Genomic DNA, 24,003 nt, shown 5'->3' with positions numbered 1-24,003 from the left:
GAAAGGACTGGGATTTGCGCACGGAACCCGCCTCCCCCGGTGACATTACAAACACATAAACACAGATTTAGGCTCATTTGATGCGCGCTTTCTCCTCGCCAGGGTAGGCAGAAATATTTAAAGAGTGCGGCCCTCTTATTTTATTTTATTTTTTTGAGACCGAGTCTCACCATGTCGCCCTCGGTAGAGTGCCTTAGTGTCACTGCTCACAGCAACCTCAAACACTTGGGCTTAAGCGAGTCTCTTGTCTCAGCCTCCCGAGTAGCTGGGACTGCAGGCGCCCGCCGGAACGCCCGGCTGCTTTTTGGTTGCAGTGGTCACGGTTGTTTGGCGGGCCCGGCTGGGTCCTAATCCGCCAGCTCCGGTGTATGTGGCCGGCGCCCCGCTGAGCTACAGGCCCGAGACGAGTGCGGCCCCTCTTTACCCCGGAGAAGGACGCCCGCGAGGTTCTGGCACCAGGGACTCGGCGGTTTGCTTTGGGGGTGCGGGCGAGAGGGTAAGGCCGGGTGTCCCTGACCCTCCCTACTGTCTCCGACCCGGTCCCGTCCGGACACTGTGAACCGATCTCACTCCAGGAAGGGCCGGGAGGAGAACCTGGCGGGGTCAGGCTCAGGGGGCGGTGTCCGCAAAGGACACCGGTAGAGGGGGCGCTGCAGCCCCCAGAGTGCCGAGGGGCCCCCGGGCGGGGGGTTGTCCGGTATAAAGAGCGGGGCGGCTCGGCCCTGAGCGGCCGCTGGGAGAAGAAGGGGCGGGGTCCATCTAGCAGTTACAGATGTGCGGACAGAAGGGCCGAGCGTGTAGTAAGAGGGACGGGGCATTGAATCTACCCGGATTCTTTTAATGGGGAGCTGGTCTTCTTGGGGGAAAGTGTAAACAAACAAACAAACAAACAAATAAATAACAAGAAGATGGAGAGGGTGGCTGGGGGACGGTGGAGTCGGGGGTGCAGCTAGAGGACCCCCACCCACTGCCCGGGCGCGCTGGGTGTAGCCGCCGGACGCCCCCCATCCCCGCGGCAGGGCGGGGCACAGAGCCTGCCGCCTCCCCTGGCTCTGCCTCTTCCCCTGGCCCCCTCCCTGCTGCGCCGCCGGGCCCAGCCGCCCCGCAGCAGCGCGAGCGCGGGACGCGGGGCGCGGACAGCTACCGGGCAGGGGCTGGGGCGCGGCCGGGCTGGCCATGGCGCGGGCGGCGGGCGCGCGGGGCCGGGCGGGGCGGCGCGGGAAGTGCGGGCGGTGCGGGCAGGGAGCGCTCCTCGCCTGCGCCGCCTGGACCGCGGGCTGGGTGCTGGCGGCCGCGCTGCTGCTCCGCGCGCACCCGGACGTCTTCTCCGAGAGCTGCACGGACCAGAGGAGCCGGCACATCCTGGCCGCACTGGTAGGTCCAGTCGCCGCACTGGCCCGGGCCGCGCGTCCCGGGAGGGGGAATCCGCGCCGCCCGCGGGGCTGCGGTGTCCCTGCGGCCACTCCACCTCGGGCACTTGGGTGGGGCGCCAACCGCCGTGGGCAGCGGGGTCCGGACACGTTCATGAAGTGCCTCAGGAGAACGACCAGGTTTCCAACTGGGACTCGCCAGGAGTTCTCTGTGGGTGGGTGTGGAGTTTCTCTCCTGTTTTCGCCAAAATTGATCCTTTGTCCTAAGACGTTCTGCCCGCGCGACTGGGTCTCCCACCATCCGTGAGCCTGAGCTCTTGAAGAAAGTTGGCGGGAGTGATCTGAGTCTGTGGGTCCTGATCGCAGTCTCCCAGCAGCTCGTCGGTGCCCGAGTCCGGTGTTGGGCAGCTGGGCTGGGGCGCGCGCTAGTGCCGGGTTCGGGGCACGCGGGGACCACGCCTCTGTCTTTCAGGTCCCAGCGCTCCAGCCCAGCCGTAGTTCTGTGATTCCGGTTTGGGCTGTCGGATCATCCCTGCACCTCCCGGAGTCAGATGCCGGCACTTGGTAGGGCCCCTGCCTCCCAGCGCCCCAAAACTAAGGCTCTCTGGGGCAGCGCTCGGTGGGAAGCGAGGCAGAGCGCTGGCGTGCGCGGAGCGCGCTGCGGAGGCAGCGTGGACCCGGCGGATCCTGTCCTGGTCCTGAATAGCAGAGTCTCCCATCCGGGAAGGGCTTGCACCCAACAGCTCATCTGCTGAGCCCCTACAATTAGGGGAAGAAAGAAACTCTTAGACGCTTGCAGACCGAGTGCGCTTGGCCACAGAGGCTGCAAAACAAATGTTCGTCTTTAGTTGTTTTTTAACCGGCTGCTCTTCAGCGCGAGCATTTTCTGTGGAAGGTAAAGCGCCAGCAGAGGGGACGAGAATAAACGGAGGAAGCCCTGAAGGAAATCCAAGAAAGGGGGAGGTAGCCACTACTCTACAAGGTTTAAGAAGTGATTATCTATTTCCTAAAATAAGCATTTGGCTGGAACAGTGACCAGTTTTCTAAAACATCTTCCAGAGATACATGGGAAGTTTTCAGTCTCCTTGCTTACATATGGCTTGGCTTTTTGAGATTGTAGATTTTCACAAAGCGTAGGAGCATAAAGTTCTTAAATGATTTTGTGAGATTGTAAAAATGTTTTTTAAAATAATGAGCCAAATATGTGAGCTAAAACAAGTCAGCTCCTTAATTGCATCTGACACGTGTCATCATGAATTGACCACATGCAGGTGAGACACTGGTCCCAGAGTCTCCACTGCTCTCCTCTGTTACACTCAAGTTCCATCAAGTTTTAAGCTGCAAGAACTCATTGATTTTCTCAGTACCTCATATAAAAGCCCCCGTCATTTGGAAAGATATTTTTCCCCTTGTTTTTTAGGGGGTGGGAGTATGTTGACTAATTATATGTGTTAATAGAAAAACAGAAGTTGATGGTTCAGCAAGGATGGAAGACCTATGTACAAATTTAATGTAATAATCTTTTAGATTAAAAGCGAACACCATTTTTCATTTCTTTATCTTTGGTTAAGTGGGAAAAGGCCTAATGGAAATTAAATAGCCCAATATAATTTAAGTAATTGCTAATCATAACTTCCCCAGCATTCCAGGTTGTAAATTAAAACCAATTCTGCTCAGGAGCTCTGCCAGTATACCTTCCCTGGCAACCACATGGAATCATTTTCAGCCAGATGGAAAGCTGAAGAGCTTGGTTCTGCCTCTGAAGGCCCTCAATCTTTCCTGTTCCCAAAAGAATGACTTAAAGCTCGGTATCGGTCTTCCTGAAAGTTTCTCTGACGCTGTTTGTCCTCAGCACTGTATGGACGGCCAGCCCTGGCAGTTTTTCCTCCTTGCACAGCCTCGGAACTTTGCTTTCTCTCCCTTTATTCCAGCCATGGCCCTTTCTCCCATTTTCATTCTGAATATTCACTGTGGGACCTACACAGAGTCCTGGCCCAGCATTTACTCAGGTGGCACTGGAGGTGTTTAAATACCACCCCCGTCTGACAACCCATACTCAAATGGGTCCTCCTGGTGGCTTCCGAGGACCTGAGCTGAATTGAGCCTCTGTCTCTCAGCTCAGCCGGCGCTTTCCAATTCATCCTGCCTGGCTTTTGTCTGTCCTGCTAAAACTGGTGGTTATTTTCCTGATTGGCCTCCAGACTCTCATTAGCTTTCACTCTGAATACTGGAGCACAGAAGGAACAGTTTTGCCAGTCGAGCCAAAGGGAGGCTTCCTGGCAGAGCCAAAGTTGTGATGGATTCCCCACTCGGGCAGCATCTGCCAGTGTTCCCCAGCCTTGGGGGCAGGTGGCATTATGGTCCTGCCTGGGGAAACCTACCTGTGAGAGAGGAATCAGATGACAGAGTTTAGCAGCTGGCAGGGGTGGAGGTCAGAGGTCTGCGAGTTCTCCAGGAAGCCAAGCACACCCCACAGATGGGAGTCTCTAGAGGAGCCAGCTTGAATTGTTCAGAAAAATTGAGCCCTGGGTCTTAGAGCTCTGTATTTTCCTGGTCAGACTCCACTGTCCCTCTCGACTACAGCTTTATAGCACAGACTGCGATCACATGCTGTGGATGGTCTTGTTGACTTGACGCAGGTGTTTCTGGAACCTGGTTTTTCCAGTGGGCCATTCAAGGAGGCCCAGCCAGGCTGAGCAGCGGTGCGGGTGTTGGATCACGAACAAGCCTGGTTTCTCTTCCTGCAGGCAGAGCGCTTCCTGTGGAGGCCACAAGATGCCTGGTAATGCTTCTGCTGGGCAGGCATTGTGCTAAGGCCTTTCATGCATATTATTTCATTGAATTCTCTCAATAACCTCTATGAAATATTTGCTTTTAGCATCCCCGTTTCACAGAAGGCAAAACTGAGCCCCAGGAAGTTTCAGTAGCTTGTCTTGCTCCACAGAGTTAGATGTTGAAGAATAGGCTGTAACCCTGTGCAGTCTGACGGTGGAGAAGCTGTGGCATGAAGTGGCTTCTGTAATAGTGGAGGCCCTAAGTAACCACTTCATGTACCTTACCCTCACATAGCATCCTTTGAAAAGCATCTCAAACATATCCCCACAGACTGCTATGGAGAAGGCTCAGCTACCTGCTTGGCTAGTCAGGTCTTGATGGCCTTCAATTCAGTGGCCACAGTAGAGAATCATTTTAAATCAGGCAGCCTTATCTTCCTTTGCTGCAACAGAAGCTATCAGGGCTCCAAGAGGATGATAGCCTTCAGGGCACATGTTTTTTCTTTTTTTGTGTGTGTGTGGTGTTTTGGCCGGGGCTGGGTTTGAACCCACCACCTCTGGCATATGGGACTGGCGCCCTACTCCTTGAGCCACAGGCGCCGCCCGCCTTCAGGGCACATGTTCAGAGAGGTTTGTAGCAGTGAATGGCCTCCCGGGTGCTCAGCCACATCCCTAACGCAGAGGTGTTACATGTGGGTGCACTGACTGTGCCCAGGCTCTGCAGTGGGTGGCGTGGCTGCGAGGGAAGGACATCATCTCAAAATACCAATGCAGCTAACTGCCTAGGAACTTAATACTCCTCAAAAACAAAACAAAACAAACAAAACTCAGCCCTTGGGTTTGACCTCTGAGACCCTGCCAACGGTTTCCTGGACTAGAATGGACAGGTTTTGATTGTGCTTGAGAACCATGATACAAACTGGAGAGATACTAACAGTAATTGCAAAGAACACCCCTTACGAGAGCTGGGACTGATGGGATGGAAAGTGTATGCACACGTGCCCAGGAGGAACAAATGCACCCCAAGTTAACTATGGTAAGACTAACTTGTTTCTTCAGGTTATTTTCAACTGGGATACCTATGAATTTCATCTGCACACACATTTCGGTACAGAGGGTACTTGTCTTCAGGCTGGCAGTTAAGAAACAACCCTGGGCAGAGGAGGGTCTGACAGTCTGCTTTAACATATGTACCTGAAAAAAATCTACTTTTACTGAGTTGAAAATAGCTGCTTCACCAGGCTATGCCGCTGTTAAAATAATTACACTATTGTCCCTAGCATGACTTATGAAGGGTTTTCCAGCTTTTTGAAGGTGTGCAAGTGATATGCGCCTGAAAGAAGCTGGACTTTGAGCACCCACACGGCCATGCTGTTTCTCACTTTCAGTCCAGTAGCCAATAAAGGACGCAATACTCAACACGGCTTTGTGGAACAGGCCTTGTGTTTTAATGGTTCTCAACCTTCCTTATGCCACAACCCTTTCATACAGTTCCTGTGGGTCGCAACCCACAGGTTGAGAACCGCTGTGTTAGGGAGGTTCTGCCCAGCTGGAGGTTAACACAGCTGCTTGTTCTGGGCATGTTTAAGGTAGATCAGGGTGAGCTGTGGTGCTTGGCAGCTCAGGTGTGTTAAACCCATTTTCATCTTAAATAGGTTTATCAGGATGTAAGTTGAGGAGCAGTTATATGCTTTTTAGTGTTTGCTTTGCTTTAAAATAAATGATCTCCTGGCAAACGAGGTAACAGGAGTCCTGAAAAGTAAGGTCATAATCCTGAGACCTCACCTGTGGTAGCTGGCCAGTCCCCTTTATTGGATTTGGTCACCTGCTCCGCTTCCAGCTGTGGGCAAGGCAAGCTTGTAAGCCAACGGGCTGATCTTTAGGAAAACGGCCCAAATGGATGTTTCCTTCCCAAATTTGTAGGCTGTATGCTAAATCCAACAATTATACCATTGTTCAAAATGTCTCACAATTCTTGTTTGGAATTGCCTTCCAAACTCATGGGCAGACCTGGTACAGATTTCACGTCGACTTCTATTTCATGTCACTGATGTGCCGCAGGTTGGTGTAAAGCCCTGTGCCATGGGGACCTGGCTCGGCAGGGCGCGCGCATGCCAGAGGTTTAAAGAGAGCTGGGGGTAGGGGAGGAGGACAAGCATTTCCACCTGGGGATGGGGTCAGCTTCAAGGTCAAGGTGGATTTGATCCTTGCCGAGCAGGAAGTGTGTCCCTTGGGGACACGTGGGAATGGTATTTCTGATAAAATGTCCAGGGTGGTCCTGTGGGTGTGGCAACTTTGCCCTCTACTCCCCTGAACGCTTCTGGTCCTCTGAACACACAGTGCTGCTTCCAAACGTGCCCTGTGTCTGAGCTGCTCCCCTCACATCTCACATCTCCTGGGCAGACTCCCGGGTCCTCTCATAAAACTGAGTGACCCCGTCGCCTTCTAGAACTAGGGCTGAGGAGGAGACCATCATTGGCTGGCACTGTGCCAGGGACTGTGTGTCTGTGACCTTGTTCAACCTTCCCAAGTCTCCTGTGACACATTTTACAGACTTGGAAATCAGCCACACAAGCTAGTGGAAGCAAAGCTGGTGTGCCCCAAAGCTGGGCCTTGCCGTATTCCTGTCCTGTTGTACTCTAACGTTATTTAGGAGTTACCTCTGCCCTGAACTGCAGAGCCTGTTGGCCAGGTCAGGCGGCTGTCCATCGGCACTCACACACAGCCAGGTTAGCTGTGGAAAGCTGGTGCCATTGACTTGCGGGTGGTGATGTGGGGCTGCTGCCCAAGCCCCGCCTGTGGCCAGTTCTAGGCATGGTGGCAAGGATGTGGCTGTGGGGTCCTCAGGTGCCTCTCTTGGCCAATGGCAATGGTGGCTGAGTTCAGATGAGAAGACTGAGGGTCCTGGCAGTCACAGTTGCGGCCTTCCTCACTCCCCACTCACGGGAAAGTGAAAGGGGCCCTGCATGTCACCCGTGCCACTTCTCTCCTGGGCCTCCTCACTCAGTGGCCGCCGGAACCGAGTCTTCCCTGCCCCCTCCGAGCGCTGCGGGATCTGAAGCTCTGAGCTGAGGTCCCCATGTCCTGCCACACAGGGCTTCTGTCCCCTCTCTTTCTTTTCCAGTTCTGTTCTGTACTTCATGCAAAAGTGCTCTTGGTAAATTACAAATGTGATAACACTGTAAAAAAGTTCATGGTGTGAAGCAAACCATCTTGGGCATCACGTTTCATTTATAATGACATCAGGAAACAATGTTTTGCATTTTTTCTTATCAGGTTTATTGCAGAGACATGAAACTCTGCAAATACCAGAGAAAGTAGAGGAAGAAACCCCACACTGAAGAAAATGAACACCCTCTACCATTCCTGTCCCTCCTGTCTTGTTCCCTGGCTGCTTCGCTTCCTTGCCTTATGTCCTCCTGCACCTCTTGGCCACACTACCTGAGCTAACTGAGGGGTCTCTGAGGACCACGGCCAGCTGCTGCTTTTTTCACGAGTGATATGGAAGCAATTATCATTTTAAGCAAAGGAGGTTGACACAAAGGGTCCTGATCCTTCCATGCTCGTTTCCTGACCCCACGGCTTGGAAAGAGATACCAGGCTTAAAGCCAAAGATTGGCATTTTATCAAAATTCCGTGAAGTTAAATTCCAGAGGAATACACCACACACACAACTTCCAGGGCGTTCAGCAAAGTTGGTGGGTGTGTATTAATACAACTGTGTTATGGGGTGGGTCTCCAAAGACAAACCTTAGATAGATGGGGCCACATCACGAGACTGACAATCAGGCTCAGGACCTGCGTGTCTCTGCAGTTGCTTCGCGGTGTCTGCCGATACTATAGGCAGAGATCTGCAGCCAGTGGCTAGCAGGAGGCCCCCAGCAGGAAGCCTCCGTGTCTCCTCAGATGGCTTGGCTTTGGTCTTTTGGGCTTTGGTGACTGCCTGAAATAGTCTCGAAAATCTAGACACTTCTTTTAAGCACTGGGAGTATTTCTTTCAAGTAAGGGCTTTGAACAATAAATCTGCAGTATTTATAAAAGTCCCAATCCCTCATCTAAGTTTTTGGGGTCTGGTGTATTTTGAAATTCAAGCTTTTGGGAGTGATAGAAAGATAATGCAGTACATATAACTTATATTTGGTTTATGTAGCAGCACCAGTCGTCAAATTGGTAATTCTGTCTCAAAATATACGCAAATTCATACTACGCAGAAAACAGACTATAAATGGCCTCACTTCTTTTCTGTCGGGCTTTGACGCTGCAGGAGGCCAAATGAGTTGTGAAAATCTTGTATTTTTCAGAGATTTTTGACTTTGGGTACAGTTTTTGGCTTTAAGGAGCTGCTTGTGGTCTACTAGGGTTAACAAAACTGCCAACACAATGCTCCCAGCAAGTGTCTCAACAGCACATAATCAAATGTGCAAGTGTCCTCCCAGGGCCACCCACCTGCACAGACTCTGCACCTGCCAAACATTTCTCACTTATTCACTACAAAATTTTACAAAATATTTACAGAATATTCTTCATATGTTGGCCACCTCTTTGTAGCATTTTAAAATGGATATTTTGTAAATAAAAGCATATTTAGGGCGGTGCCTGTGGCTCAGAGAGTAGGGTGCCGGCCCTATATACCGAGGGTGGCAGATTCAAACCTGGCCCCAGCCAAACTGCAACAACAACAACAACAACAACAACAAAAATAGCTGAGTGTTGTGGCGGGCACCTGTAATCTAGGCTACTCGGGAGGCTGAGGCAAGAGAATCACCTAAGCCCAAGAGCTGGAGGTTGCTGTGAGCTGTGATCCTACAGCACTCTACGGAAAGCAACCAAGTGAGACTCTGTCTCAAAAAAAAAAAAAATAAAGGTATATTTACCGACAATTTCCATTTCCCCTGTGTATGGCGGCCTTATGGGTGACCTCTGAGATACCCTGCATAATGAAATAATTGTGCAATTCACCATAATGCAGAATCGGGGGAGCTCGCTTTCCTGCAACTAGATTGTCCCAGCCCTCGCCTCATTGCCTCAGCTCCACCTCAGATCACCAGGTGTCTGTTTCATGGGGAGCCGCATCCTCGGTCCATCCACGGCAGTTACCATAGTGTTCTTTTATTATTATTATTTTTTATTAAATCATAGCTGTGTACATTAATGCAATCATGGGGTACAATGTGCTGGTTTTATATACAATTTGAAATATTTTCATCGAGGCTATGGTTAACATAGCCTTCATGGCATTTTCTGAGTTATTGTGTGCAGACATTTATTTTCTGCATGTAGTAAGTTTCACCTGTACCCTACAGCAGCATTCTTGCTCCTGGGAAAATCTAGTGCTGACCTGACAGGAGGCAGTGATGCACACAGCAGGGGAGGCTGTAAATACAGATGAAGCTTTGCTCACCCCGCGCCCACTACTCACCTCCTGTTGTGTGTCTTAGTGCCTAACAGGCCACGAACCATTCCTGTCCATGACCTGGGGGGTGGGGACCCAGCGGGAATGGATCCCCCTGAGCCTGGGCAGTCCTCTAGCACCTGCCAGCTTTAGGGGGCTCACTGTTGTAAATTGACAACACCAAGGCTAATGAATATGCTTATGGGGGGGTCATTGCTGTGGCCCACCTGGGAATAGGCAGGGGTCCCGGGGTCCTAACTGCCCAGACTTGACTTAATTGTTCTTAGATGTGGGCAGTGAAGCTCTTGGGTGATGTGAGGTGTGGCCAGGGCCGAGAGCAGCTGGCCTGCTCTAGCCACATCGTCTGACTGTTTCCTGCTACAATTTCCTGTTTTCCCAGGACCACCCAGCTGCCCTGCAAATCCTGCTTCTCCTATGCAGGTGTCTTGATGCTGAGACTGTGGTGTTGGGGAGACACTCTCTCTCAGCTCTTCCCTGAACGGCCTGTGCTGCTCCCATTTGTGAGGTTCCTCTCCACTGCTGGACTATAAGTGTCCTGAGGGCAGCGACCAACCCGTCCCTTCCCCAAGCCCAGTGGAGGACGGCACCAGCCCCTCCTGCCTCATGACCAACTGTTCCCTTCCTTCCAGTGCCAGGACTACCGCCGAGGAGCACTCACGGGGGACCTGTGTGAGGACCTGTGTGTGGCTGGAAAGCTGCTGTACCAGCGCTGCCTGTACTACGAGCGGGGCAAGAAGGTGCTGCTGGCTGACTGGCGTGGCCGACCCGTGGTCCTCAAGTCCACGAGTGAGGCCTTCTCCAGCTTCCAGTCCCTCGGCTTGCTGGATGAGGAGGTGGGGGAGGGCAGCCAGGACATCCTGGAGGCAGAGCTCCTCCTGATGGTGGCAGGACAGGTCAAGAACACCCTGGGCCTGGAGCTGTCCAATGGCAGCCTGGGGCCACTGTGGCCTGGCCGGGAGGGCCTGCACTGGCGGGGGCAGCTGGCAAGCTCGTGGGCCCTGCTGCAGCAGGAGGAGTTCATCCACCTCAGCCTGCTGCAGGGCTTGAGTCGGCACGTGCTGCCCGTGCTGGGCTCCTGTGGTCACTTCTACGCAGTGGAGTACCTGGCCGCCGGCAGCCCTCAGCACAGGACTCTCTTCCCCCTGGATGAGGCAGCAGATGTCCCCCAGGGTGGCCAGGGCCAGGCCAAGGCCATCAGTGACATCGCTCTCAGCTTCTTGGACATGGTGAACCATTTCCACAGTGACTTCTCCCACCACCTCCACCTGTGTGACATCAAGCCTGAGAACTTTGCCATCAGAAGAGACCTCACAGTAAGTGGTGGGGGCAGGGAGTGGGCGGTGGAAACGGCAGGCTTCTGAGTGCCTGGCCTCAGTCAGCAAACCATCATGACCTCAAGCACCCATGTAGCCCCAGCTGCCTCCCACCTGCCAGACCCCGTCCTTCCAAGAGTGAAGGAAGATATTCAAAGCACCTTGCACCTTGGGTGGGGATCAAGTGAAAGGACCCTATTATAGGGCAAGGTTTGTCCTCCCTGAGGCCTGTTCTGGTTTCCTCAAAGTAATGTCTTGTGGTTTCCTAGAGCTGATTTCAAAGCAGCCTGTCTAGTGGGTCTGTTTAACTAGCCAGGGAAGAGAATGTTCTTCAGGAGATGACTACCCGCAGAGGAAGCTGTGGACCGGCCCCTGGGGCTCTTTGCACAAGGGCCCAATGTGGGGATGCTGTTCCCTTACTGTTCATGCTCCTGACAATATGTAACTTTTTCCAGTGTTTTATCCCTGGAGAGGTTCTAGTTAGTTTCCATTCCATGTGAAATACTTCCAGAGGGACAGATGGAGTTTTCATGCCTTCCATAGGGAAGAACCTACCCGAGTGGAAATGTCTGGGCAGATGCATTTACGTGTCCCTCTCCAGGGCAATGAAGCTGCAAGAGAAATACAAGTTGGAGAAAAAGCAGCCAAAGGGCTGTCAGAGTTTTATTATAAGATAATCCCTTCCCCTCTCCTCCAGCCAGGCTAAAACCAACATGTGCAAGTGTTGGCAGGGGAACTGAAGGCTGGCTCAGCTGCCTCAGCTTGTATGTAGGGGAGAGTGCAGGTCGTCGTGGGGACTGGCTTGTGCTGGGTAACACTCTGCATGACAGCAACATAAAGGGACAACAGAAAGTATCAGCGCTGCCAGCCGTGGGCCTCCGTGGCAGGTGGCAGGTGGCACGGCCTCCTCAAAGCAGCCGGAAATCTAGAAAACTTGGTGCCAATGTGAATCCTTCTCTGACCAAGACTTTGTCCCCATGAAGGGTATCAAAGCATTTGCCGTCTCGGCCTTGTGCTAATGCCTGTCCCTAGCTACCCTGCAGGGGCTCACAAGCCAGGGGTGACTTGAAGTGTGGAAGGGAAGGTTTCAGAAGGTTCGGGGAGGTCCCAAGGGGGTCCACATGCTAGGCAGGAGGATCTGGGGGCGCTCAGCCCTGCCTGAGATACCCTGAGCTCCACAGCCCCTCCCAGACACTGTCTCGAGTTGTGGGGAATGTCCTATGGCAGGACCAGCTTGTTTCTTACACCTGAGGTGACATTGCTTTCCAGGTCAAGGCTGCCCTGCTTAGTGAATCGGAAGATTGCATGGGGAAGGTTCTGAGGCCTTGGGGGAGGTAGGTGCAGGGTGTCAATGGACAACCTGCTGGCCTGGGGCAATTGTAAGCCAGTTCTTGGCACTCAGTCACTCATCCACCCATCCAGCAGGATTCCTGGGTACTGAGAGAGTTAAGGGAATTGTGAGGATGTCTGCTTTATGAAGGATGATGAATGGGCGCTGCTGGATGTTTTTGTCTATGCAATTATTGATAATCCAGCCCCTGGTCAGTGTGATCTGCCTGAAATATTTGCTCAGTGAAATAATGACTGTGCATCCTCAACCTAGCCCCGAACTCTATTCTGCAGGCTGGGGTTGCCCTACCCACTGTTGTTGCTGCTTCAGCCCCAGCTCAAGTGAGAATGGGGCAAGACAAGGGCATCCCCTTCTGCAGCTCTGCTGTTCTCCAGCTTCTGACAGACACTTGGGTATTTTACCTAAGATTCCACAACTTTGAAGAGAAAATCAGCAGTATTCTAGAAAACTGCTAGAAATGCAAATTCTCAGACTCTACCCTGGATCTACTGAGTCTGAAACCTTGGGGTGGGACCCAGCAATCTGTGTTTTAAAAAACAAGCCTTCTAGGTGATTCTCATGCATGCTCAGGTTTGAGAACCGGAGAGCTCAGGGACCTAGCAGGTGTGTGCTGCCTTTGAGGTCGTCCCATTAGTGGAAGGAGGGTGCCTTCCAGATGCGGTGTGTGAATTCTTGGTTCCAAGCCTTTTACTCACCTTGCGGGTCCTGAGAATTTGTCCAGTGGTTGCAAATGAGTCGCTAGGAAATGTCATGACTTCAGAACCCAGAACGATTGCCAGTAAGGATTCCTTTTGAACAAATGCAAGGTTTTCCTGCCCCAGAGGTACACTTCAGTGAAGAGCAAAATCATCCTCATTTATCTTTCTACCTTGAGGCCAGAAAGAAGTTTGAAGACGATGATGCAAGTTAGGTAATTCATGCAGGAAGAATTTTATGATTCTCCTGATATTAAGAAACAGTATTTAAAAAAGAAGAAAAAACAAGAAACATTATGCAAGTTTTTCTGTTTGTTTTGGGACTGTTTTGATGTTAGGTGCCTAGGGTTAAGCTTATAGGAGCTATTATCCATTCTGGGCCATATATTACAAATTAAAAATAAACCTGGCTCTCCCTGGGAGATGAGAAGAAAATCATCAGAAATGAGGAGAAGTTACAAGAAGCTTCAATTCTAGCGCAGGGCCTGGAGGAGGCTGGGGAGATTGCCAACAATTATTCAGAAAGAAGAGAAGAGTCTTGTAGCCTGGTAATAAATTACACAGACAATAGACTTGTTAGCATAACCTTTGTTCATTTTTACTATATTAACCAGAATAAATAGTGAAATCAGCTATTTATTTTGGCTAAACAGTGAGATAGGAAAGATTGATTAAAATGATAAATTCTGTTTGCTATGCCTGAATGAATAATTAGGCAAAGCCCTTTAAATAGGGAAGAGTTCTTTGTTCTTTGTTTTCATTGTTCTCCATATATTTTGAAATAAATTGCTTCCCCCCTGCTCTGGTTTTACTAAGTAATCTTCAAGAAACTTTACTTAATTTTTAGCATCAATCCTTAAGGAAAAACCAAAACCCAAACCCCAAACTGGGACTGTGCCCCCAACACAGCATAGACCTAGGAGGAAACACACACAGCCGGGGTCACTGGCACAGGGAGAAGGCGAGGCTGGGCTGCGAGGTTGACCTGTAAGGGCCTGTGAAACACCACTGTCTCCATCAACACATCGTATTTTCTAATGGCTTGTTCAATGCCTCAAAGCTAGAAACAACTTCATTTGGGCAGATTCCAGGTTTTCTCAGGTTTGAGCTCATCTGTTTTTGTTGCACCCAGCTGGTGGAGGACAAGTTGCATAATTTAGAGCTTATGCTTTTTCTGTTTTTGAAGTCTATTTGGTTTGAAGCCAGGAGGATAAATCTGAAGTTCCAGGGGGTCTCCAAGTCCTCATGTGGACAATGGAACTGAGGTCCTGTGGGATCCAGCTTTCTGTGATATCGGTCCCAATTCTATAACTTTGCCATTTCCCCACAGTGGACACGGGGAACAGATATTATATAATATATAATATAATATAATATAATATATCACATATATATTTGTAGAGAAGCAGCCACACCTCACCCCACGTTCACCATCTCGCCCACAGACCTGCCACTTGAATGTGGCATTCTTTCCTTGCTGTCTTCATGGGGATAGATTATCTGTGTCTTACAGTTTTTATAATCCTGACCCTTGAAGGTCAGAGATCAAAGTGAAGAGTAATAGAGAGAAATTTGTTTATAAGATGTTTTGGCCAGGCACAGCGGCTCACACCTATAATCCCAACACTTTGGGAGGCCAGGGTGGAAGAATAGCCTAAGGCCAGGAGTTCAATACCACTTTGGGTAATACAGACACCCTGTCTATACCAAAAAATAAAAGTATGAGCTGGGTATGATGGTAGGCACAGGGAGTCCCAGCTACTTGGGAGGCTGAGGTGGGAGGATCGCTTAAGCCATGAGTTTAAGGGTGCAGTGAGCTCTGATTGCACCGCTGCACTCTAACCTGGGCAACACAGTGAGACCCTGTCTCAAACAAACAAACCAACAAAGAACATTTTAGAGATCTACTTTAAAAGCTGAGAAAACTTTTAAAGCTGAAAAGTGATACTTGGGGTTATATGAATCCTAGGCTTAACTAGTGACTGCAATGGTTCTTATTGCAGTTAAAGCCTTGCAGTGGCATCTGGGATAGCTGGTTGTGTAAAAGACAATACATGTCATTACTTTTGGGGGTGTGACCTGGACTTTTTCTCTTGGCTCCTGGGGACTCTGTGATCCTGCGGTCTGGGCAATGGTACCCCCATCACTGGAGATGAAACCACCAAACAGGCTTCCTGTCCCTCTCTATTGAGCCCACAGAGTCCCTATGACAGCTGTGTGCTGTTTCAATTATAGGTGGTGGCTATTGATGTGGACATGGCTTTTTTTGAACCTAAAATGAGTGAAATCCTTGAGCAAAATTGCACAGGAGATGAAGATTGTAATTTCTTTGACTGTTTTTCAAAGTGTGATTTGAGAGTCAACAAGTGTGGAGCACAACGTGTCAACAGCAACCTGCAGGTAAGGGGCTTCTGTGGGTGAGGCCACCTGCTCCCGTCGATTCTGCCCCCCACGCTGGAGATGCCCTTAGCAGAGCCCAGGCTGCCCTCGCCAGCCATCAGCAGCAGGCTGCGTGTGTTCAGTAATGGCAGGACAGTGGGGGACGGGGCTGTCACTTGTTCTTTGTTGCCTACATCATCTACATAATCACACACCACCCTAGAGCCTACATAAACTTCTGGGCCAAATTCCGTTATCACAGGGTGCATCCCCTTTCAGGAGCCCTAGCAAGGAGGTAGCCTTCAGAGGAACGTCCATCCCAGCCTCTTTAATGTATGTGGACTCATTCTTGAGCTGTGGGAACCCATAATCACCCATCTGTTGGCAAAATGTGATATCTGTGTCACATGTTGGCTGGAGGCTCTGGGAAGAACAAATATTCTTGTCTGTGTTGCTGAGGTCATGTAAGTTGATACAACTTTTACGGGGTCAACTTAGCAATATCTACCAAAACAAAAAGTGCACATCCCCTTTGACCCAGAAGTTCCATTTCTAGAAATTTAGACACATGAACAAAATGAAAATGATGTATATATGCAAGACATTTCTTGCAGCATCTTTTATACAGAAAAAACTAGTAAAAATCTCAGTTTCCATTAGGAAACTGGTGAAATAACTTATGACACACACACATTTGAGATGTAGCCATTAGAACAAATGGAATATCCTTATGAGAATCAATTTAGAGGGATATTCCTGACACGTGGTTAATGGGGCGGAGGTTTTAGAACATGTACAATATACTGTTTGCAACAAATAAAAGGAAGATGGGCATGTGAGGGCAGAGACGCCTTCGAGAAGGACAGTCCAGGAGCACCCGCCTCTCAGGGAGGGCAGCTGAGCCAGGTGGGTGGGTGGAGACCGAGGTTACACTATATTCTTAAAGACATTTAAAGTTTTGCACAAGCAAATGTATTCTCTATTCAGAGCAGAAATAAAATGATTCATTTTTAGAAAGAATCCTCACCTCTGCAGGGATTGGGAAATACAAGTTGAAATCATTTGTCCTCTGCACGCATGTAGCTCCGTGCACCAGCAGCGTTTGTTAAGTGAGCCTGCCGCAGGGTGTGACGTAGACAAATAAAGCCCCGTGAGTGATGCAGCTTCCAGGCCAGGTCTCCCGGCGGGGAGAAGCTGTTTAAATTGGGATTTCATGTGGTCTTCAGCCACGCTGCATTTCGGGCCCTGTTAGAATTTCATATCCTGTTAGAATTGGGAGAGCAGCTGAAGTTTTACTTCTGCTCCTGGAATAAAATATTTCAAAGGCTCCTTGAAGAGCCTTCCGGCTGCAGCCTTTCCTCTCCAGTATACCTTTTCGTGGTTGCAGCTCACGCCTGCCCAGTATTTCTCTCCAAGTGCCGTGTGGCCCTGCCCACAGCCCTGGCAGATGGCCGTGGTCACCAGGGCCAGCCTATGTGTGAAAGCCCTCAGGCCTGTGGGCCAGCTCCTCACGCAGCAGCAGCTGCCTGTGACTTCTGCTCGGTTTCTCCCCAGAAACGTGTGCAGTCTCTATGGGAGTGTCACCCAGAGCTGTTCCCATCAGCTGTGGGGCTGGAAGTGGAGCTGGCCACCTCACATGGAGGTAGCCTTGTTCTCTCTGAGGGGCACTTTGTTCATGCGGCTGACTGGTTTAAGTTAGGAAGGGAAAGCTCTTTTCGGGACCAGGTGACTTTTGCCATTCTGTCCTGGAGCGCTGGGAGAAAGGCGAGGTCTGTGCACAGCCAGTTATGGGCTGGGGGGGCCTCCTGGGATGATTGGCTGCCCTGAATTAACTGCCTACCTGTCTTCCCTCAGGTCATCTGTGACAAAATATTTCGCCACTGGTTCTCCTCACCCCTCGAGAGCTCTGCCATCTCCCTCCAGTTGCAGCGGCAGTTGCGGGGGGCAGTACATGAATGTGCTGACTCCCCGAGAGTTGCCCCCAGCATGTTCTGGAAGCTCCGCAGGCTCCTCCAAGCTATGCAGAGGGAGCTGTGGGGGACAGAGAAGTAGCTGCTTTTCCAGCCTTAAAAATGCTCACACAGGTGAAGTGACCCTCAAACGGCTTCTGTGGGTTTAAAGATGAGACATTTTCATTATGCAGATGAGCCCCCGCCCCCCTCACTCCGGTCCTGGCTTGGTCCACTCCTGTTTCAAGATACCTTCCTGGCCTGTCACCTTCTGTGAAATGAAATGAGGAAGGGGGTAAAGGGCGCTGACTTTTGGAGAGCTTGGAAAACAGACCTCCGTGTGCAGTCACTCTGCAGAGGGCACCGTGCCTGCCCGCCAGGGCACGGACTCTAGCCGTTTCTCCATACACAGTGTTAGCATGTTTTTAAAGTGTGTGTGCAGATGAATGTGCGCACACAAGTGTGGGTGTTCACAAGTGTGTGTGCCCATAAGCAAGTCTGTGTGTGGGTCTGAGTGTGGTTCACAACGCCTATGAGTGTGTGCACCAGTGTGAATGGGTGTGTGCCTATGAGTGTGCTTATGTCAGTGTATGTACACACGTATGAGCACATGGTTAAATCTGTGCCTGTGGATGAGTGAATATGAGTGTGCGCCTCGGTGCATGTGTGTTTTTCAGGAGTGTGTATGTGTCTGGGAGATAAGCGGGGGAGTGTGGGGGTTGTGAATGAGTTGGGTGGGGGAGGGGTCTTTACCGTGTCCTCTGGGACAACTTGCCTACTGAGCAAAGAAGTTATCTATATTTTGTAATTAAATAAGAAAAAGGTACCTCCTCAGGGGATGTAATTGAATTGAAGAGCGTGCGATGGCAGTGTGTAGCATTTATCATTGTGCAGAATCCTGATTTTCTTTGTGTTTTAGGGAGCCCTTCGCCACTTCCTGCAGTACGTCATCCTTCCAGACAGGGCTGTGGGTTTGCTCTGCGCAGCGCTGTGCAGACACGGAGAGAGAATTTGAAGTGGAGCAGGTGCTGAGTCAGCGCTGACTGCAGACAGGACCAGAGACCAGCCCCTTTCCTCTGAGTGACTGAAGACTTAGTCACAGGCACTTGGGGGACCTGTTTCTCCAGACCATGCATTTGGGCTCACGCTGTGAACAATGCTTAAGGCCCCGGGATGGCCCAGTCCCAGCTCTGATGTGTGCCATCCCAAAGACTCATTCCAAGGCCACATTACCAGCTAACCCTGCCCCCTCTTCCATCACCATGGGCAATTTTCCAAGGACATTGATTTAGACAGAGGATCTCCTTTCATCAGGTATAGGAGGACTCTCTTTGTGTTCTTTGGCAGGAAGAAAAACCATGTCAGTTACTCTTGTGGCAAAAGTCAATTGAAACCACAGTTTGAGGCACAGGGCTAAGACTCGTGGATAGGTGGGGCCCAAAAGGAAGGATGGGCCTGGGTGCCCCGTGGGGAGGCCACCAGCCAACCGGAGTGGCTCCAGGTGCTGTTACTTTTTCCAGGGGTGAGCAGCTCCCATGGAACCACGTTCACCTTCTGGGAAGGCTGTTTATGGCAAAAAGGTCTATGGGTGTGAGTTAGAGGGCGAGGGATGGATGGAGGCTGCTGGGGCATTGCCCTCTGTGACCTTCAACAGTGGGGTTTTTTGCAGGGAGGTCAAGTAATCTCTAGAGCAGTGATTCTCAACCTTCCTAATGCCGTGGCCCTTTAATACAGTTCTGCGGGTCGCGACCCACGGGTTGGGAACCTCTGCTCTAGTGGGTGGACCCTGGCATGACAGTCCTTCATTAGTGGCTCTGAGCTCACTGGCCAGGCAGCAGAGCTACCTCAGAAAAGGAAAAAAGTTTTCATTTTAACCAAAATGGAAACAAACGTTTTTGTTTACCAAGGAGACCATGCAATATATAATTACCCAACACAATAGTGGCTTTATTTGCCAAGAGGGAGCTGTTTCATCCTATTCCCCTGATGTCTGGCTACCCACTTGCACTACACACCCCCGTTCTCATCCCTGCCCAGAGAATTCCCTTTAGGGCAATGGCTTTTAGACTATCTGTCGTGAAGTTAAGTTTTTAATTTTCAAATTTTTGCAAAATAATGCTTTTATATAATATGATAAACACTATATCAATATGTTTAATAATTCAATGTGATAAATGAGATTGCTTTTTACGGACCTAATTGAGCAACAGCCCTACTCAGAGGGAAACGTCTCCTTAAATGACGTCTCTGTTTTGTTTTAATAACACTTGCAATAGACAAAACCCTCTCAGAGATACGTCGGGGAACTGGAAGCGAGCCCGGCGCTTTCTGAGTTTTATCCTACCTAAAACAAGTAAAGCTTTGTTCATTCTCAATCCTTCATCAGGAGTCATTGCCACTATTTATCTTAATTAATAATAAGTTAAAACTGTCTTTTGATGAAAGAAATAGTTCCAGGATTATTTACCCTGTTGGCTTCCAGTTGACAAACTTTAGCACATGGTGGGTTGTAATAAGGTCCTCCTGCACAAACATCATGGGGGTGCAGGTCACCAGTTTGTGGACGCGCTGTTGACGTCACATGATGATGCAAATGTTAACAAATGCTGCCAGTATTGCTAAACACTCCTCCCAGTTCTCATCTCTTCATACCAGGCAAGTATCTTAACAGTTCACACACATGCCTCCTCCAGGAAGTCTGCCAGGGTTAGCAGACTGGGCTGCTAAGGGCCAACTTGCCCAGCTCACCTGAAGTGCCCAGATTGAAGTATCCAGGGCATTACCTTAAATTACTGGAAGAAAAGGATTTTTTTTTTTTTTTAAAGATGGTCTTCCTCTACTGTCCCACCTAGAGTGCAATAGCTTCATCATAGCTCACAGCAACTTCAAACTCCTGGGCTCAAGTGATGCTCTGTACCAGTTTCCTGCCTTGATTTCTCTGTCCTGATTTTCCCCTAATAGAAGCCTGGGAGAAGCAGATGGTATATATTGTATTTGTCGAACCGAGAGTCAGGACAAGTGACATTTCTGACCTTTATTCATGGATAGGAAAAGATTTGAAAAGAATACAGCTAACATACACTTATAAAATCATTTTTTGTCAAGAGAAATAGTTATTAGAAGTGACCACTGTCCTGGAAAATGTGAGGTGATCAGTCATCATATTTCTGGGTAACAACAAAAAAACTAAACATTTTCAGGAGAACCAGTCAGAGAAATACCCTAACCTTAATTTTTACGGTGTTGCAAAGCAACTTGTCATCCAGATAGGAGTGTGCTGTTCTCTGCGTTATTTTCTCTCTTTAGACCCAGCTCTGTCTTATTGCTGTGAATCAAAACTTGATCAAAGGCAGCTGATGGAAGCTTGCAGCTAGGAGTCCTGGGTTAAAGCTCTATGTCTTGAGCTACCTAGTTGTGCAAATTTAAACCTTCTTTAGTTTCAATGTTCTCAACGGCTAAATGTGACAAAATGTATTCCAGGGAATTAAATCAGTGAGATAAAGCAGGGGAAAGAGTTAACATGTAGACGAAAACCTTCACTGTGAAGTACAGAGGATGCAATCCATCTTCCCCCTTTGTCAGCCCCCTCTGGCCTGTGCTGCCTGCAGGGATCCCGAGGGGACTCGCTGCAGGAACAGACAGGCAAAGGCACTCGTGACGGGGAGAGAAAGCATCTCTAGTTAATTTTTTTTAACTCCTTAAAGTTAGTTTTCTTCTATTTTCAGGGTACAACTGAAAGAACCCACCCCCTGTGTCAAGATCTAGCGCTTAGAAAACATGCTGAAACCTTTAGGCGTTCATGATTAGAATTATCATTTCTATTATGACTTCGACAAAGGCAATATGTTATTACCATGGCCACTGTTGAGAGCTGGCCCCAGACACAACCCTAAGGGAAGAGAGGCACTCACCTCCAGTGTGGCACAAAGCAGGGTCTCGTGAACCAAGGCTGGGCCTGGCAGAGGCTGAGACGCTGAAGTCCGCTATGGATTTTACTCTTTCTCCTCGTGTGGTCTCAGGGCCCCTCCTCCGAAATCGAGGGGAAGCGTCTGCAGAATGTAAATTCTCAGGTGGTGCCTGCCCACGGGGCTGTTGGGCTGGGTAAATGCATGGACCTTGGTGTGGGCAGGTGCTGGACACAGAGCAGGAATCGATTCCTCCCATCACAGTATCACACCTTGCATGACGAACGCTTTGCAGACTGCAGCTGTTTATCATACAACACCAGGAGGTTGGACCGAGTGGCACTGGTGACGAGAAAATGGCATGTCAGGTCAAATCATCTGTTCAGAGTGGAGTTGGACTCCCAAGCCTGCTTTGACTTTGGCTTCCACTGGACCAATATGAAATGCTTCGTCAGACATCCACCAACACGGCACCTGTTGGGCCAGTTGTGGCCCCAGGTTCCGGTACCTTGAGGGCTGTTGGAGCCTCTGAGCTGATTACATGTAAATGCTCCTGTCACTGGCCTGTCTATAGCAGAGGAGACGCAGGATGGACAGAGAGAAGCCCCTTTCTGAGCGGTTTTGGGCTCTCTAGAAGTGCTGTTGGTGAACGTAAACTCCTTGCACCCTGGAACACAGACTCAGGGCAGACCATCAGGCCTGCTTGGCGAGGGGTAAACAGCAAGGCTCTCAGTGCAGCCAGGCATGGTGACCCAGTTTCTGTGAGCAGCTGTGAGGGAAGGGGCAGGACGGGGGCATAGCTGCGTCTGTGCAGTTGCATCTGTGCAAATGTGTCTGTGCAGTGCATCTATATAGGTGCATCTGTGCAGTGCACCTGTGCAGTGAGTCTGTGCAGGTGTGTCTGTGCATATGAGTCTGTGCGGTGAGTCTGTGCAGTGAGTCTGTGCATATGAGTCTGTGCAGGTGAGTCTGTGCAGGTGTGTCTGTGCATATGAGTCTGTGCAGTGAGTCCGTGCGGTGTGTCTGTGCAGGTGAGTCTGTGCAGTGAGTCTGTGCAGGTGAGTCTGTGCAGGTGAGTCTGTGCATATGAGTCTGTGCAGTGAGTCTGTGCAGGTGTGTCTGTGCATATGAGTCTGTGCAGTGAGTCTGTGCGGTGTGTCTGTGCAGGTGAGTCTGTGCATATGAGTCTGTGCGGTGCACCTGTGTAGTGAGTCTGTGCAGCTGTGTCTGTGCAGTGAGTCTGTGCGGTGTGTCTGTGCATGTGAGTCTGTGCAGGTGAGTCTGTGCATGTGAGTCTGTGCAGTGAGTCTGTGCAGGTGAGTCTGTGCAGTGAGTCTGTGCAGGTGTGTCTGTGCATATGAGCCTGTGCAGTGAGTCTGTGCGGTGTGTCTGTGCAGGTGAGTCTGTGCAGTGAGTCTGTGCAGGTGAGTCTGTGCATATGAGTCTGTGCAGTGAGTCTGTGCAGGTGTGTCTGTGCATATGAGTCTGTGCAGTGAGTCTGTGCGGTGTGTCTGTGCAGGTGAGTCTGTGCATATGAGTCTGTGCAGTGCACCTGTGTAGTGAGTCTGTGCAGCTGTGTCTGTGCAGTGAGTCTGTGCGGTGTGTCTGTGCATGTGAGTCTGTGCAGGTGAGTCTGTGCATGTGAGTCTGTGCAGTGAGTCTGTGCAGTGAGTCTGTGCAGGTGAGTCTGTGCAGTGAGTCTGTGCAGGTGTGTCTGTGCATATGAGCCTGTGCAGTGAGTCTGTGCGGTGTGTCTGTGCAGGTGAGTCTGTGCAGGTGAGTCTCTGCAGTGAGTCTGTGCAGGTGAGTCTGTGCATATGAGTCTGTGCAGTGCATCTGTGCGGTGTGCCTGTGCAGGTGAGTCTGTGCAGGTGAGTCTCTGCAGTGAGTCTGTGCAGTAGGTCTGTGCAGGTGAGTCTGTGCAGTGAGTCTGTGCAGGTGAGTCTGTGCAGGTGAGTCTGTGCAGTGAGTCTGTGCAGGTGTGTCTGTGCAGGTGAGTCTGTGCAGTGAGTCTGTGCAGTGAGTCTGTGCAAGTGTGTCTGTGCAGGTGAGTCTGTGCAGTGAGTCTGTGCAGGTGAGTCTGTGCAGGTGAGTCTGTGCAGTGAGTCTGTGCAGGTGAGTCTGTGCAGTGAGTCTGTGCAGGTGTGTCTGTGCAGGTGAGTTGTGCATATGAGTCTGTGGGGTGTGTCTGTGCATATGAGTCTGTGAAGTGAGTCTGTGCGGTGTGTCTGTGCAGGTGAGTCTGTGCAGGTGAGTCTGTGCAGGTGAGTCTGTGCATATGAGTCTGTGCAGTGCATCTGTGCGGTGTGTCTGTGCAGGTGAATCTGTGCAGGTGAGTCTGTGCAGTGAGTCTGTGCAGTGGGTCTGTGCAGTGAGTCTGTGCAGTGAGTCTGTGCAGGTGAGTCTGTGCGGTGAGTCTGTGCGGTGTGTCTGTGCAGGTGAGTCTGTGCAGGTGAGTCTGTGCATATGAGTCTGTGCAGTGCATCTGTGCGGTGTGTCTGTGCAGGTGAGTCTGTGCAGGTGAGTCTGTGCAGTGAGTCTGTGCAGTGAGTCTGTGCAGGTGAGTCTGTGCGGTGAGTCTGTGCGGTGAGTCTGTGCAGGTGAGTCTGTGGGGTGAGTCTGTGCAGTGAGTCTGTGCAGTGAGTCTGTGCAGTGAGTCTGTACAGGTGTGTCTGTGCAGTGAGTCTGTGCAGTGAGTCTGTGTAGTGTAGTGTGTCTGTGCGGTGTGTCTGTGCCGTGCATCTGCGCAGGTGCCCCACCCCACTGTGTGCCTCAGGTGGGGCATGCTTTCCTGCAGCACCCTGCAAAATTCTGCCCTGGTTTCCAGTTTGCTTTTCCAGCTCTATGCACCTCT

The 24,003-nt window shown here is 50.5% G+C and overlaps 1 protein-coding gene across 2 annotated transcripts; it reads left to right on the top strand.

Moving 5' to 3' along the window:
- Positions 1–275: 275 nt before the first annotated feature.
- DIPK1C (divergent protein kinase domain 1C) lies at positions 276–19,608 on the top strand. Of its 2 annotated transcripts, none has more exons than XM_053571623.1 (5): positions 276–496; positions 10,187–10,870; positions 15,152–15,316; positions 17,150–17,379; positions 18,164–19,608. In XM_053571623.1, the coding sequence occupies exons 2-4, from the start codon at positions 10,436–10,438 to the stop codon at positions 17,345–17,347; spliced, it is 798 nt and encodes a 265-aa protein (XP_053427598.1). In that variant the 5' UTR covers positions 276–496; positions 10,187–10,435; the 3' UTR covers positions 17,348–17,379; positions 18,164–19,608. The 2 variants fall into 2 exon arrangements, with proteins under 2 accessions (XP_053427598.1, XP_053427597.1); XM_053571622.1 differs by lacking the exon at positions 276–496 and adding an exon at positions 978–1,374.
- The last annotated feature ends 4,395 nt before the right edge of the window (positions 19,609–24,003 follow it).

This window comes from Nycticebus coucang, chromosome 19 (genome assembly GCF_027406575.1).
Source record: "Nycticebus coucang isolate mNycCou1 chromosome 19, mNycCou1.pri, whole genome shotgun sequence".
In the NCBI taxonomy this organism is placed as follows: Eukaryota; Metazoa; Chordata; class Mammalia; order Primates; family Lorisidae; genus Nycticebus; species Nycticebus coucang.
The sequence above is the reverse complement of the archived record's forward strand: the minus strand, read 5'-3'. Positions and strand labels throughout refer to the sequence as shown.

Coding starts and splice junctions, on each gene's coding strand:
- DIPK1C (XM_053571622.1), top strand. CDS start 1,177: ATGGCGCGGGCGGCGGGCGCGCGGGGCCGGGCGGGGCGGCGCGGGAAG. Junction 10,871..15,151: donor CCATCAGAAGAGACCTCACA/GTAAGTGGTGGG, acceptor TTTCAATTATAG/GTGGTGGCTATTGATGTGGA. Junction 15,317..17,149: donor GTGTCAACAGCAACCTGCAG/GTAAGGGGCTTC, acceptor GTCTTCCCTCAG/GTCATCTGTGACAAAATATT.